Source organism: Brassica napus, chromosome C3 (genome assembly GCF_020379485.1).
Source record: "Brassica napus cultivar Da-Ae chromosome C3, Da-Ae, whole genome shotgun sequence".
NCBI classification, from domain to species: Eukaryota; Viridiplantae; Streptophyta; class Magnoliopsida; order Brassicales; family Brassicaceae; genus Brassica; species Brassica napus.
The window spans coordinates 63,825,415-63,842,834 of record NC_063446.1 but is presented as its reverse complement, the minus strand read 5'-3'; the positions used below and the strand labels follow the sequence as shown (position 1 = coordinate 63,842,834).

The window sequence follows — 17,420 nt, the reverse complement described above, 5'->3', positions numbered from 1 at the left end:
AAGAAATGTAAGGGCATGTCTTTCACCTCTTCATTCGGAGGTGGAGGTCTTGATTTGGGAAATGAAATGTATGAAGAATTTAAGACAGTTTCAGGTTACGTTTGCCACGGATTGTTCTCAATTGGTGAAGATGGTTTCGGAACCAGAAGAATGACCAGCATTTGAAAGTTACCCGAAAGATATCAAGCTTTTACAAGGAAGCTTCCTCAACTCAGACATCGTTCATGTACCTCGAACAGAGAACCAACGGACGGATAGCTTAGCACGCAGTGTTAGGAAACAACCGTCTTTCGTCGTTCACATGGATGCGAAGTTACTGTTTTAGTTTACAGAGTCAATATGAATATGTAAATATCTTGTTGTCAAAAAAAAAAAAAAAATTCATTATAGTTAAAAATTATGTATGTAAATTATATTATAAATGTCTATATATTCATTCGGTTCTCAGCTTTTTAGTTCTAAAAATATAAAAACTGTTCAGATATATTTATTAATATCAATTCGGTTTTAATTTCAAATATTTTGGTTCTAGGACTAGAATCTATACTGTAGAGAGACTTAAACATGTCTTATGTTTGGACAAAAAAACCTATCACTATAAAAATAACATGGCTTTACCAAATTAAAAAAAAAAACGTTTATAATACATCGGAGCATCGGAGACAGCTATGGTCAAGCAACCTAGCAACAAGACTCTCAGGTTCAGGAATCAAAGAGGAAGTAACACTGTTCCAAAAATGGAACGTTAAAGACTCATTGATAATCTTCTTGAACAGTTCATCTTGCTTCGATTTCTCCTCCTCTGTTGCAGGGTATGCAAAATAGCTGATCCACCAAAGCCAACACAAGTTTAAAAGTTAAAAAGCTTTGCTCAATTCAATCATGGTACCAAAACTAGTAAAGAAAGCATTACTTTGTTATCTGTTGTGAGCTGATTGGGAAGAAAACAGAGAACGGCCGAACGTTCAGCTCCTGTTGAGTCATACGCCGATTCTTCCCGTTAAGAAACCGTTTAGCCACCCGAGTCAAGAGATCAGCTCCATTGCATCGGAGACACTTGTCATCGTATGTCAAGTAGTACTCGTTCAAACATTCAAGTAAGAACGGGCTGCACACAGAGAGGTTAATATTGCTAAGACGAGAATCTATGTTCTAATGTAGCAAAGCAAAGATTAGAGTTTATGAACCTTTTCTTTTCAAAAGACATAACAGCACCGTTGAGTGATTCACCAGCTGCCTGATCCTCCATACCAAGAGTATTTCTCAGTGATGATAACGAACCCAAAACTATGACATCAGAATCCAGATAAACCCCTCCATATCTACATGAATAAGCTCTTTATGAAATGAAAGAGAGTGACTAATTGATTGGTATAAGACTAGAGAGTGATACTTGTAAAGGGTAGCTAGCCGGACAAGTTCACTGTAGTGAGTAGGATAAAACTTTGTCTTTCTCCAATCGAACCATATAGAAGCAAAAACATGAGTAGGAGTGTCTTGCAGCAACTCATCGAGGTTAGGCATTGCGACAGCAACTTTATAACTGCAGAAGAAACATGAATCAACCGAATGATTATTACTAAATGAATGAGTGGAGAGTCAGAAGCATTTGTGTACCCGTCTTTCACAAAGCTGCTTCGGAAGAAATCAAGCTCAACGGTCTCTGATAAAACAACAACACAAGCATCTTTATGCTGAGAGAGCAAGCTCTCAAGCCCTCTTTGGTGCCTAACGCTAAACATCCAACCAGGCGAGTTCCACACCATAAACACTCTCACACCACATCTCCCCTTCCTAAAAAACGAATCCATAAACTCCGAAAACGACAAACCAGGTTCCAAACCAGGGTAATAACCCCATCTAGTCCCATCTGCATACAAATGTTCTCTAACCTCATCCTCAACTCCAACCTTCTTATCATCGTCCAACGTCTTACGCTCACCACTCTTGATCCCATTTGGTTCTTTCTTCTCCACAACACTCAACGGCTTCTTCGCGGTCAAAGTGCCTCTCTTAACCTCACTCAACCTCCACATCTGCACAACCTTATCCCCAGCCGTCAACCCAGTAACCCCAACACCATCAGGATCCTGCAGCATTAGATTATTCAAAGGATTCAACGTCTCGAAATTCGATCTAAACATCCTGTCCTTCCTCAAGAAAGCTCCTTTCTTATCAAACCAATCTCCCCACCCTTCTCTCAACGGCGACACTCTCTTCCCGCTCTTCAACAGCAACGCGTCTTCAACACTCGCAACCTCCACCATCTTCTTCCTAATCGCTTCGTCCAACGGAACATCGTCAGATCCGAACAAAGCTTGAGACTTTACACTCGATTCGTCGTCGTTGCTGAAGCCCGTGTAGTCGTAATCCCACTCGTCGATCGATCTCTTGTTGAAAGCTCTTCTAACGACTCCGTCGACGTGATCGAAGTAAAAACCGGAAGAGGAAGCTTTGCTCCGGTTAGGATCCGCCGTCACCTCTCGCTCCTGCTCCGCGTCTTGGTTCTCGTCGTCCTCGTTCGACGCGCCGTCGTTTCGGTCCTCCTCGATCGCGTCGTCGTGCTCGTCGATTCTGTCCTCCGTCGAGGTCGAGGATCCTCTCCCTCCGGTGGTTTCCACGACGTCGGAGTCTGAGACGAGGAGGGAGTCTGGGAACAGTACGGCGTCTTCTCCCGGGCTGGAGCGGAGGTGGGTTGGGGAGTGGGAGGAGAAGAGTGAGAGGCGCGTGTAGAGGAGAGAGACTGATACGAGGAGGAGAACGGCGGACATCACGGCGCATGCTTGTGCGCTGTGACGGGAGCGCGAACGCCGTGATCTCAGCATCGTTAGATCTTGGACCGTCGGCCGTTGGGATCTAACGGTGATGGCTTTTCTAGAGAAGGAGCGTGTGCATTTTCCGACATAGGATAATTATAGAGAAATTATCATTTTTTAATTTTTGTTACAAAAATAATCTTCAAAAAAAAATTAACAAAAAATGTTTTATTAAAAAATAAAAATATATTTATACCCATGATTAAATAATCTAATTTAGAGTTTATAATTAAAGAGTGAAATTTTGAGTATAGAATATTAAATTTAAAAAAAATGAAAAATAAAGACTAAAATTTTTAAAATAAAAAAGAATATTTTGATCATTTTTTTTATTAAAATCTAATTTTATGACAAAAACTTAAAAATGACTATTTGAGAGAATTGTCCATAATTATATCTCAATTTCTTTTCATAAATGGTAATTCCAAATTATTAGATATTTATTTTTATTATTCTTTGAAGTTACCTATCATTGGTTTCCAAATTCATTCCTTTGTATACAAATCATAATGCTTTGGTAATGTGTTTAGGCTTAAATTTTTCAAATTATGTAATGTTAAAATTTTAATCTATTTAATACATGTCGTGACAAAAAAAAATACTAATTTCCTATATATTATTTGTGAAGTAATTTCACACATATCATTTCTACAATTATTTTCACCAACAAAATATAAGAGAAACTTACGTAAAAGAACACATTCTATTTTTTGTTTGCGTTTGGAAATACATTGACTAGTTGACACACTTTGTGTTGATAACTGTTTTAGTTAGAATATAAATAACATCTCCTTTGTGTAAGTAGAATCCAACAGTAAAGTAACTAGGTTTGTGACTTGTTGCAATTAATGATAAAGGCTTAAACAAAAAAGTAGGTATATGGGTATAAGTGAATGCTATGCGATGTCATATCTGTTTTTAAGTCATAAATCTGTGGATGTGGACATATGTGTATGGAGAAATAAATGTTAAAAGAATAAGAAAACAAAAAGATATTTAATTTGATTTTTTTTAAAGTATTTTAGTTTCCCTCGATAGTTTTTATTTGTTTTAAATAATGTCAAAAATTATAACACTTGAAGATAATTAATTAATTATTTTAATATATTCAGTTATACAAATTATAAGTTTACATAATCATAAATTGATGTTGACCATGTAAAATAAATTGGTGTTGACCCCGTAAATATTGTGGCTGGCTCAGCCACTGCTTCTATCCATGATCTAATGGTACTTAATTCTATCACTACAAGAAAACACGCCGAATTCCGACGGAGGTTCCGACGGACTACAATGTCGTCGGACGTTTGTGACGGATTTCCGACCAATTTCCGACGAAAACAAAAAATTTGAAGTCGTCGGAATTCCGTCGGCCATTTCCGACGAATTTCCGAGGAAAAATGGCTCGTCGGAATATTCCAACGACTTTTCGACGATATTCCGATAAAACATATAACCGTTGTAGTCGTCGGAAATTCGTCGGAATATACCGACGAACTTCCGACGACATTCCGATTAACAGATATAACCGTTACCGTCGTCGTTATTCCGTCGGAATTTTCCGACGAATTTCCAACGAACCATGTTTCCGTCGGAAATCCCTCGCAAAATACCGACGACATAGCGACGACAAAGGGTTCCATTTAAATTTGGAAATGTCCTCGGTAATTCGTCGGAATGTACCGACAACATTCCGACGAACTAGACAAGTTCGTCGGAATGTCGTCGGTATATTCCGACGAATTACCGAGGACATGTGTTTCTAAAAAATTTCAAACATAAAAATCTATATATTTAGATGCCAAAACTATGGAAATAACACATAATAAGTGTTTAGTATAGTATTAGATCGCAACCGTTCAAATATAACAACTCATTAAAATATTTATGTATGTATATCATTGTTTTCATAACATATCATCTTAACACTCATTTACTTATACAATCATATTTATCTAATCTTACATTACAAAAAATGTTGTTGTGTAAAATCGTGTTATAAAAACATTTTTATTGTTAAATCTTTATGCAAATACTATATATATTATCAAAGATTTAGATTTTGCATTTAGAAACTTGTAATAAACCCCTAAACACTAAGTCGTCGGAATTCGGTCGGAAAAGGTCGTCAGTATTCCGTCGGAATATACTGACGGACACCAATTCCGTCGGAATTTCAATTTACCCGGGAAAACCAAACAGCGTGAAAATTTTTGCGAACCGCCAATTGGTATATATTTAATGATCCCGACGGAATACTGACGAACCCGTGTCCGTCGGAAACGTTAAATATAATTACCCTTCTTCTTCCTTCTTCGTTATTTCCGCCTCCGCCTCTCTCTCAATCCTCTCCGCGATTTCTCTCCCTTTCACGGCGATTCCGACCATTCTCGAGCTCCCATCACCGGCGAATCCTCTTCTCACCCTCATATCTCTTCCCCAAACCCCAAATCATGTAAGAATCATCCCAACCTTGTTTTATCTCAATTTTTTAGGGTTTTGGAAGTTAGATCTCGGATTTTAGGTTGTTTGATTGAAAATTTTAGGATTGAATGGATAGTTTAGGATATATAAGTTAGGATTGTTGTTTGGATTATTGTTTTATTTTTTTTTTGGAATTATTTTGTGTTTTTGTTAAAATTCAAAACGTTTTACTATTTTTAAAACGTTTTTTGATTTTTAAAAACATTTTTCAAGTTTCCAGTAATAAACTATGTATAATAAAACGTTTTTTAAAAATTTTAAAAATATTTAACAAATTTTTTCTATATTTATAAATTTTTTATAATTTTGTATATATATATATATAAATCATGTATAATAAAAGGTTTAATAGTTTTTTTTAAAACATTTATAAAACCTTTTGTAAATATATAAATGAAAACATTAAAAAGAGAAATGATTTGAAAAGATTTTTGATGTATTAAATTTTTTTTTTAGGTCCGAGGATGTACCCCGCCCCGCAACCCGTCTTCGACGTAGTTCGGTGAGCAGTTCCCGTGCATCGGGATCGTCTCACGAACAAAACTCGGTTCCCGCATATATTCCCGCTCCAGCTCCCGCTCCAGAAGAAGTTGAACGCCGAGATAAATGCAGAAGCTAGATCGTTTGATGTCTTCGAGTTCTTAGTTTTTTTCTGCTTTTTAAAACTTTCTGAATGTTTTTTTTCTATTTCGGTTTGTATGAATTTTTAACTTTTTGAATGTTTTTTTCTATTTCGGTTTGTATGAATTTAAATTCTATAATATTATTAGTTTTAAATTTCAGATTTTATTTATTTATTAATTAATTTTTAATATAAAAAATATATTAAAATACAAAATTAATTCGTATTTAAAATTGATATATTCCGACGAATTGAGGGCGTCGGACTATACCGACGAACGAAGTCCTCGGAAAATACCGACGGAGAAGGTTCCTCGGAAAATTCCGACGAACCATAGTCCGTCGGTATTTTCCGAGGACTAGGTTCGTCGGTATAGTCCGAGGAACGTGCTCCGTCGGTATATAGTTTTTCCGATGAACTCTGGTCTCGTGTGTCCGCATCGGAATATCGTCGAAAGTTCGTCAGAATAACGTTTCTCGGTATTCGTCAGAAAGTCGTCAGAAGGTCTAACGAAATTCCGACGAATCCTTTTTTTCCAACCAAATTATACAGACGGACTGGTTCGTCAGAAATTCGTCAGAATCGTTCTATTCCGACGAATTTCTGACGATTTCGGCCATCAGAATCCCCCTGTTTTCTTGTAGTGTATATCGCAAGTTTCACGAATTTTTTAGTTGAATTTGCTTTCACTACAAGAGCTGTAATAGCTTCTGTTTTGGTGCTAAGATGTGTAATTTGGTCTCAATGTTTAATATGACTTTCTTGTATGATCTTGATTTTCTTAAAATGCTTAACCTTCTATCAAATGGCCTCAATTCATCCTTAAAAACGAGTTCATTAGGCTTCTCACAAGCAGAGACATGTATGACATAGCAGTTCTCTGCTTCAAGCATGAAAGGTAGAGATCCGTTGTGACCAAGGATTTTTGTGTAATCGACTGTTTCTTACTGTGATAATCTTGAATATGACATAATGTGAAAGGGAGAGTCCTTATGCAAAGACAATGACAAGAACGAGAGAAATGTAATGGAATACATGATTCAATAATTTGGCAATCATAATTTTACTTTTGAATCATTAAGTTACACAAATGAAAAAAACTTAAGTAACCACCTGTTAAAAACAAAATTATATATTTTACATTAAATTATTCTCTATAAAAAAATTTATAATAAAAAATGTTATTTAAGATAAATTTAAAAACTATTAAAAACCTTACAAATCTATACTATTAAATAAGCAAAAAAATCTGCTAAATAAATCTTAAGGTCTTATAAAATGCACACAAAAATAATCAGAGAGTAGGTTAGGGCATTCGAGTCAGGTACGGATCGGTTTCTTTCGGGTCTGAGTTCTTTTGATCTTAAAAATCTAAACATAACTAGGTATTTAAAATTTCTGGCATGTGTCAAGGTTGGTTCTTTCGGGTTCAGATATGTTCGGGTTCATAATTCAAATACTTTTAAAACATCTATAATTTTTGGATATGAAACGGGACTGGATATGTTAAAAAATGGGAATGGATTGGTTTGGGTATTTAAGACCTAAAAAATATCAAAACACGAAAAAACCTGAAAACTCAAATAAATACAAAAAAATATTTAAATACTTAAAAGACCCATAAATTTACCTAAAATCTGACCAGAGGAACCGAAAAATACCCAAATTTTTTCAATATCCGAAATATTTTTTTAAATATGGAATTTTCCCAAAACCCGTAATCGGAAATACGAACCCAAAATTAAAAAGTATATGTAATACCTCAAAATATCCAAATATACCTAATTTACACAAAACATTTCAAGTACTTCGGGTACTAATCAACCTTCGGGTAGAATCCGGACTCGAACAGGGATCTGCGGGTCCAGAAAAATATGTACTTTACCATGGATAGAAACCCAAATAGCACCTATATTTCGGTTTGGTTTTTCGGGTATGGTAAATGTCTAGGCCTAAGAGAGAGTTATATAGATCATGCATACAAAATTTTGAAGTAAACTAATTGGTAAATTATATAATTTTAAGCAAATTTATCTTCAATATAATATGAATTTTTAACATGATATTATAAAACAATTTTAAAATACTAATTCACAAATTTTGTTTACAATCCAAAGAAAAATTTGCGCTTTTTAAGCATGGATCAAAATATAGTAATCCATTAAAAACACTACTTTATTTTTGTTTAATATGGATTATAACTCGAAGAAATTCTTGGTTGGTAAATATGGATACAAGAAAGCAAATATATCTCAGAGTGTCCGGACGAGGTAGTCCAAGTGGAAGGACGGGCCTGTGGTGGCAACCACCATCCGGGTTCGATCCCCCCCCATGCGGAAACTATCCTGCCTCATCTAAACACCAAAGCGGGTACTGGGCCTTCGGGTCCAGGGAAAAACCTCCCGGGTGAAGCTGGCCTGCTGCCTGACCGGGCCCAGGAATTGACCCGCGAAGCGGGGAACCCTGGATTACAAAAAAAAAAAAACAAAAAAAAATATATCTCAGAGTCTTACTAGAGAGAACATTTGCAACTAGCGAAGAGATATTCTGGAGGCTGAAACCAATAAAACTTTTTTTTTTGAGGTTGTGTTGTGGTCACGAAATCCATGGTTCAACCAGAGTCTCACCAAACCATCCAAACCGGCCATCTAGGAGGTACCAGCGACCGAGGTTCAGTCCAAGGCGTATATCTCTACAACCAGAAGGACTTTCAACATGAAATCAATTGTATTGGATTTTACACTCAAGAAGGAGTCCAGGCCAATTGGAATTGGGCCAATATATTCACGGAGAAAGAAGTTATGAATTTTACAATTCAGAGGTTTCTCAACCCGCCCATCTGCGAGTACCCGACTTTAGAAGAAGATTCAAGCTCAATTAAGGAGCGGCCTGAAGCAAATAACATCATAGGAGTCAAGAGGAGTTTATCAGATTTCCAGAAAGCCCAAGATCAGGAGAAATGGCCACGGAAATTAGGAGTTATGATCAATTCCCCAGAACCGGTCAAACCGACGTCATCTATGGAATGTCTCCAACCAATTCAACTTGGTTCGACCCAGAGCTATTTATGGGAACCAGAAGATCATCTTAACCAATCAGGAGGTATTCCAGAAGTTCTTTTCTGCACCAAAACCCAGGAGATCAGTTGGTTCAATGGAGAATCACTTAAACCCAACCGGAGCTATTTATGGAAAGATTGGACAATCTTTCGGTTTGATCCTTTCCAAGCAATTCCAATCCAACCAGGAGAACCAGACGACGTCCAGAAAAAACCAAGACATCTAGGAGACATTATACACGAGACAGAAGAGTTCTACAACTTCATCCCATGCACCAGCCCACATAGGAATAAGAAGATCCCCATTATCACCAAACTGCCTTATTTGGAGTCACAAGCATTAAAACTCCAACAGCTCTTTTTCCTTCAGTCTATGCACGACATCAGCACCTTCCATACCATTAAGAAGATTCCCAGGAAGCTCACTTACCCCCTCAAACCGTCCAGATACAAGGAGGACACCATCTACATTCATTTGGCCAAGATTCTCATCATTAAGCCTCCAACGGCTAGTTTTCAAGGAGCCATCAATTCCTTTGCTTCTAAGTTTATTACTTCGATTTTATTTCTTTCCTTATGTCATTTTATGACTGTTAGAGAGTCCTTGGTCGAGCCTATAAAGCTCTAGTCTTTGTTTCATTGTAAATCACCCATCTTTGAAAGTATTATGAATTATTCAGTTTTTCTAGTTTTGTCAAAACTATTGTTCTAAGTCTTTTGAGTGTGTGAGAAACAACTCTGGAGCAACTTGACTTATCAAAGCCTCCTTTCACAGAGCTTTGTGGCGTCCATCATCTCATCTCCATCCATTAATCGATCTTGAGAGTGATACACATCCAGCAAGACCGGTTCCATCTTCATTCATCTCCCATCCATTGATCCTTGTTGAGAGTGATACACATCCAGCAACAAAGATCCCATCTCCATCAATCTATCCCTTTTCTATTTGTTTTTATTCATATTATCATTTTGATTCATATTCATATTTGTTTCTGTTTGCATTATAAAACTCTAAAAACTCATAAAAATCGGTTCTTTTTGTTTTCAGGTTTAAACATTGGTTCCACCATTCTATCAATTCGTGGGTTACCCCCCCCTGTGCCTACAACATTTTGGTATCAGAGCTGAAGCTCCTGAATCAGGTCACTCTATCCTTGCATCATTCATATTTGTTTGCATTTGTTTTCATCATAAACCGAAAAGCCATAAAAACAGTTTTTGCATTGTTATTGTTCTTAAGAAAAGAAAAACAAAAGAGAAAAAGTTTCTTGCATTTGATTCACGAAAATTTTAAAAGAAATCTCATATTGTGTTTGTATTCATTCCCCAGCTCCACTTTCCATTTTTAGATTTTGTGCATTCATTTAAAAAAAAAAAAATCTACATTCCATATTTGTTTCTTCTTTGAATCTTGCATAAAAATAAAAATAAAAAGGCATAGCATTTTTTTTTAATTTCGTGCATACCATAGTTGTTTCATAAGTCTCTTATGTTCATTAAAAAAAAAAAAAATTTAACTTAGTTTATATCATTTTGGTCCAAGCATACATTTTAGTTTCCATTTCCGGTTTTGTTTTTGCATTTCATCCTAAGAAAATTCAAAAAAAAAAATATCCTTGTTAGTTTGTTTCCATATTTTTCTCTCCATTTATTGTTCATAGCATCTCATACTGATTTATTTCGTGCTTGCATCAGAAAAGAAAAAAAATATATTTAAAACCATAGTTTAGATCATTTGCATATTGTTTGTTTAATTGTTTCATCTTAAGAGAAAAATTCAAAAAAAAATTCATTGTTAGTTTTCTTTTCATATTTTCTTTTCATTTGTGTTTATTATCATATAATATTGATTCATTTCGTGTTTGAATTTAGAAAACCAAAAGAAAAATAATTTTTGCATACTTTATTTCATTTCGGTTCATAATTGCATATTTTCTCGGTTTAGTTTAAATTGCATTGTGCACTTGATTTATTTTGGTTCGACCAGACCTACCCATTTCTTCACTTGATATTTGAGATTGTTTTCAGGAAGCCATGGTAGGAAAAACACACGGCCAAAGTCAGATGGCCAAACAGACCCAACAGTTGACAGCTTTGCAAGAGATCAATGATTGGATTGCTCAGTTGAGGAAAAGAAACAAGGCACGAGTCCAACGTCCACAGCAAGGAGAAAGGAGATTTGGAGACTCACCAGAGGCTGTCTATGTCGAGCCCAAGCCACCAGATCCTTCAAGGATCAATCAACATCCAACTTCTCAAACCCATACTCATCATGTTGCTAATTCTCGGTTTGATCATAAATCTTTTGCTGATAAAATTGAACTCTTTACATTTTCAGGAGGAAGAAGTTATCTATTTTGGGAGAGGAACCTTGATGAATGGTTTCACTACAACAATATTCTGAAAGAAGAGAGACTATCTTATGCCATTGATCAGCTAAGAGGTAATGCCTTTAAATGGTGGGTACAAGAAGAAGATGATAGATGGTTTTACAAGGAGCCAGCTATCAAAACGTGGAGAGATCTTAAGAAAGTCATGAGGGATGAATTTGCACCAGAACTCACAAGATCAAAGATCCAAAAGATATACCCAAGGAGATATCTAACTCATGGTTCCAAAGAAAAATCAGACAAACCGATTTTTCAAGAGAAGGCCAAGGTAAGTCCTATACTTGATAAATTTGCTTATAAATCATCTCCCACTGGTATGAGTCACTTGTCTTTGTCCAAGGATGTTAAGACAGGTCCTGAGATTGAGAAAGACACGATCTCCACATCTTTGTTGGAATCAAAAGTTGTCCATGATTTAAGTCTAAGAGACAAGGAGATTTTAAACCCAAAGAAAGAGGAGCCATCAAGCCAATGTAAGTCTTCTAACTCTGAGGATTTAAAATATCAGACATGTTATAGATGTCATAAGAAAGGATACTATGCTGTATTTTGTCCTACTAAACAAACATTGATAGAGGCATCACTAGAAAAGAAAACTGATTTATCTATGAAGAGTGATAGTTTTATTCAATCTGATTTATTAGCTCAAAATTCTTGTATGATGCACTTGTCTTTGTCAAAGGGTGATGTAACAGGAACTAAGGAGCATGAATTCAAAGGAGAGGAGCCACCAGGCGCCACACCTGTGATGGACCAGAAGATGGTTCAAGATACAATGCAGTCCATGTTGCTTAAAGAAGCAAAACCGGTCATAAAAGTATCCCACCAAGGTAAGTTTCAAACACCACCTTTGGATACTAGTACTGACGTGTGTGTTCTTGGTACAGGTAGAACAAATGAAAGCTATAAGCTTATTGTAGTTCCAAATAAAGAACCAGACCCTAAGCTCAGCCATGAACCCACTTCTAAGTGGAAACCGAAATCTGAACAATCCATTGTTCAAGTTCCAAAACCTATGGTAATATTCCTTTTAGATAAGCATGTTCTTAATATTTCAATGACAGATATAATGCACTTGCTTTTTGTCCAGAATGTTGAGAATTTTTCAGGTTGTAAGGAAGAAAGCTTCAAAGAAATCCCACCAGATTATCTTATGTTGCTAGGAGGATCAACTCCAAAGATGATCAGAAACGTGGCCACCAAAAATTTGAAGGACCATCCACTCCAGAAGATAATAAATTACCATGTCCAGAGCAGAAACGTGATCCATTCCTATTTTCTCAAAGGAGAACCACCTGATACAAATTCCATTCCCAAACCGAAACAGTTCCAAGGTAAGGTTTTAGAATCTCAAAAGAGGATGAAAGCTGACTTGCTCTATCTTGGTGCAGGTTACATAGTTTCGAGGTCGAAACCTTGTCAAGAGGGAGGGGATGTTGTGGTCACGAAATCCATGGTTCAACCAGAGTCTCACCAAACCGTCCAAACCGGCCATCTAGGAGGTACCAGCGACCGAAGTTCAGTCCAAGGCGTATATCTCTACAACCAGAAGGACTTTCAACATGAAACCAATTGTATTGGATTCTAAACTCAATAAGGATTCCAGCCCAATTGGAATTGGGCCAATATATTCACGGAGAAAGAAGTTATGAATTTTACAATTCAGAGGTTTCTCAACCCGCCCATCTGCGAGTACCCGACTTTAGAAGAAGATTCAAGCTCAATTAAGGAGCGTCCTGAAGCAAAGACCATCATAGGAGTCAAGAGGAGTTTATCAGATTTCCAGAAAGCCCAATATCAGGAGAAATGGCTACGGAAATTAGGAGTTATGATCAATTCCCCAGAACCGGTCAAACCGACGTCATCTATGGAATGTCTCCAACCAATTCAACTTGGTTCGACCCAGAGCTATTTATGGGAACCAGGAGATCATCTTAACCAATCAGGAGGTATTCCAGAAGTCCTTTTCTGCACCAAAACCCAGGAGATCAGTTGGTTCAATGGAGAATCACTTAAACCCAACCGGAGCTATTTATGGAAAGATTGGACAATCTTTCGGTTTGATCCTTTCCAAGCAATTCCAATCCAACCAGGAGAACCAGACGACGTCCAGAAAAACCAAGACATCTAGGAGACATTATACACGAGACAGAAGAGTTCTACAACTTCATCCCATGCACCAGCCCACATAGGAATAAGAAGATCCCCATTATCACCAAACTGCCTTATTTGGAGTCACAAGCATTAAAACTCCAACAGCTCTTTTTCCTTCAGTCTATGCACGACATCAGCACCTTCCAGACCATTAAGAAGATTCCCAGGAAGCTCACTTACCCCCTCAAACCGTCCAGATACAAGGAGGACACCATCTACATTCATTTGGCCAAGATTCTCATCATTAAGCCTCCAACGGCTAGTTTTCAAGGAGCCATCAATTCCTTTGCTTCTAAGTTTATTACTTCGATTTTACTTCTTTCCTTATGTCATTTTATGACTGTTAGAGAGTCCTTGGTCGAGCCTATAAAGCTCTAGTCTTTGTTTCATTGTAAATCACCCATCTTTGAAAGTATTATGAATTATTCAGTTTTTCTAGTTTTGTCAAAACTATTGTTCTAAGTCTTTTGAGTGTGTGAGAAACAACTCTGGAGCAACTTGACTTATCAAAGCCTCCTTTCACAGAGCTTTGTGGCGTCCATCATCTCATCTCCATCCATTAATCGATCTTGAGAGTGATACACATCCAGCAAGACCGGTTCCATCTTCATTCATCTCCCATCCATTGATCCTTGTTGAGAGTGATACACATCCAGCAACAAAGATCCCATCTCCATCAATCTATCCCTTTTCTATTTGTTTTTATTCATATTATCATTTTGATTCATATTCATATTTGTTTCTGTTTGCATTATAAAACTCTAAAAACTCATAAAAATCGGTTCTTTTTGTTTTCAGGTTTAAACATTGGTTCCACCATTCTATCAATTCGTGGGTTACCCCCTGTGCCTACAACAGATTGTACTATAAAAACATGCAACATATTTTAATAATTTTTTTCTGTGACTGTTTTACTCTTTTCAGGGAATATGCAAAAACAATTGAAAGAAGGTGATGATATTGAATGGCAACGAGAAAAAAATTGTCTTAAATGTAAAAACGTATTGGTATGAAGAAGAAAATGTGCCAAAACAGATGACACATATTAAAGGACAAACAAAGTAAGAGAATGCAGCAAGATCAGTGTTTTTAATTGAAACCGATTGAGATACTCGATACTTTATTCATCAAAACGAAAATAAGAGAATGCAGAAAGATCAGTGTTGTGGCCGGTTGGATTGTGCGTGACCATCATGGGTATTTTAGATATTGGGTTCTGTTGTTCTAGGGGAGGCCATTTCTGTAACGGAAGATGAAGGCAAAGATATGTTGATGGCTGTGCAGAGTACGCATTTAATGGGTTACAAGAATGTGGTCTTTGAAAGTGACTGTAAATCCTTGGTACAAAATCTGAATGGAGATGATGTTTGTTTCCACATTAACAATGTTTAGTTAGATTTTCGGCATTGGTTATCTTTCCTCAAGTGGTGTCAACTTACGTTTGTGAAACGAAAAAGACATAAAGCTTCTCTTTCATTAGTCCGACGTGGTCCTCTAAATAACATTTTCTATTCAAGTTGTTTATTTCCGCATGTTTGGCTCACTCCTAATCTATATAAGGATATTTGTTTGTTGGAAAAAAAATCATACAGCACAGCACAGGCGCATGATTATCATCTTGTACAACTATAAAAAACCACACAAGGGACCGAATTGGAACTGCAGATCATTTAGTTAGTACAGCAACATTCTTTCATAAGAACATTTTTTTTTGTTAGTTATTCAATTCCGATCCAATTATCCAGACCACGGTATGGTAAGTATGAGTAATAGAATGGTCTTTGTCCTAAAAAAAATTACCTAGTACTAATAAAAGAAAAATGTTCAACCAAATATAAAAATTTACAGTACAGAAATAAAAAGTTTGTAGAGATATTTGGTAAGAGGAAAAAAGGATATGCAATTTGTTAAAATATCAAAAAGGAAAAATATGTGAAAACTTATTTATTTATTTATCATGTGATTAAAGAATCGGATTATAGGGTTAGATTTGTGCCCCAACGTTTTTGGCATCATCACTAAATCAATCTTTGACCTAGCCGTCCTCATCTTCCGCCGGTAGAGAAGAATAATGGAGAGTATATCGAAGGGACTAAGAGGAAGCAACGTGTGCAAGAGCCATGAAGCTTCGCCGGTGATACCTTTTGATCTAGTGATTGAGATTCTCACGAGACTTCCTCCCAAATCTCTTATTAGGTTCAAATCGGTATCGAACGTCTGGTCATCTCTAATTTGTTCCCAATATTTCACCAACCGTTACCAAACGGTTTCATCACCCGCACCTCGTCTATATATGGGTTTGAGCTTTCTTGACAACAGCCACCTCAAGTGTATGTTAATATCAGTATCTCCTAGTTCTGACTCGGATATTACTATATCTTCCTTTGACGCCCACCAAGATTTAACCAAGCGAGCAATGAGAGGCTACATCACTCACTTTTTTCGCGGCTTGATGTGCATTGTAGATGAAGCAAGTGCCCAAATATATAACACTAATACTAGGCAACTTGTCGTGCTACCCAAGATAGAAGAATCCAGCATCATAGATGGAGATCACGTGAATAAGAATATCAAGTACCATATCGGGTACGATCCTGTTCAGGACAGATACAAAGTGGTTTGCACAGTTACAACAACCAGTAACAAAGTTGGAGAGTCCATAACGTACTTGTCCGAGCAATGGGTATTTCTACTCGGAGGAGATATATCAAGTCGCTGGAGAAAGATTCCATGTCAATCTTCACATTTTCCATTAACACAAGGATTGACTATCAAAGGCCGTATGTATTACCTAGCTTGGATTCGTGATCTTGATCATGTGCTTGTGAGTCTGGATACTAGTTCTGAAGAAATCAGTATGCTACAAGCACCTGAAGATAACTTTTGTCCTATTACAGTGACTCTTATAGAATGCTGTGAAAGGTAGCTATTTTACACTATATTGATCTTGAAACCGAAGGTATGATGAAACTATGGGTTATGGAAGATGCAGAGAAGCATCGGTGGTCGTGTAAGACTTTGGTGTTTCAATCTTCTCAAGTTGATTTATTCAACAAGATTAAACTAGGGGTAGTAGGTACAACTAGAAACGGTGAAGTTATCTTTGCACCTCTGGATACAGCTTGTTTCTACATTATTCTTTATGATCTTCAAAAGAATCATATGAGAAAAGTTGAGATCAAAGAAACACCAAACCGCCATCTTACAAAGTTTTGTGAAGCTGCGGGGTTTGATGATGTTGAGAACTTGATATATCTCTAAAACACCCAACGGCTACTACTCTCCAGACTTTTATATGTTTTTCTCTACAGTCTTATGAGAGATGCTGGGACGATATTTGGTTTGGCTAATATAAATATTGAGGACATAATGATGTCTTTTTGTTGTTATTTTGTTTGGAAACATTTTATTTAATTTTGTATGATGTTTTTCTTATCTTTTACGGATAAATCAAGTGGCAAGAATTCACAAAGAGTATCAGACATGTTGGATCACTTCATATTTTTCCCATTAGCCATCATACTTGTTTATATATAAAATAAAAAACCTGAAAACTAAGTCTTTTTTTGTCCGTCTCTCGTCACTGAACTATGAACATAACTAAGGAACCACAGACACAATTGCAAAATATGAGTCTTTTGCCATGGGGTTTTGTTTCAAGACGTGTTGCCTCTAACCGCTTCAAATGGCCAGATTGTGGGGTTTGGTCGTGCATATTCTGAAAACTGCTTTCAGTCCATGATCATCTAATGGTACTTAATCAATATCACAAGTTTCACAGATTGTTTAGTTGAATTTGCTTTCACTATAAGAGCTGTAATAGCTTCTGTTTTGGTGCCAAGATATGTATGACATAGCAGATTGCCTCAATTCATCCTTAAAAGCTATTTCATTAG

The 17,420-nt window shown here is 36.6% G+C and overlaps 1 protein-coding gene and 1 pseudogene across 1 annotated transcript; one reads left to right on the top strand and one right to left on the bottom strand.

The window, feature by feature from the left end:
- Nucleotides 1–465: 465 nt before the first annotated feature.
- On the bottom strand, nt 466–2,915 carry LOC106389866 (uncharacterized protein At4g19900-like). Its single transcript, XM_013830215.3, has 5 exons — nt 1,618–2,915; nt 1,394–1,543; nt 1,188–1,322; nt 914–1,108; nt 466–825 (listed from the first exon to the last, which is right to left on the bottom strand). Exons 1-5 carry the CDS (start codon nt 2,823–2,825, stop codon nt 639–641), a joined length of 1,875 nt encoding a protein of 624 aa, XP_013685669.2. The 5' UTR covers nt 2,826–2,915; the 3' UTR covers nt 466–638.
- Nucleotides 2,916–15,422: 12,507 nt separating this feature from the next.
- On the top strand, nt 15,423–16,959 carry LOC111213311 (annotated as a pseudogene).
- Nucleotides 16,960–17,420: the final 461 nt, after the last annotated feature.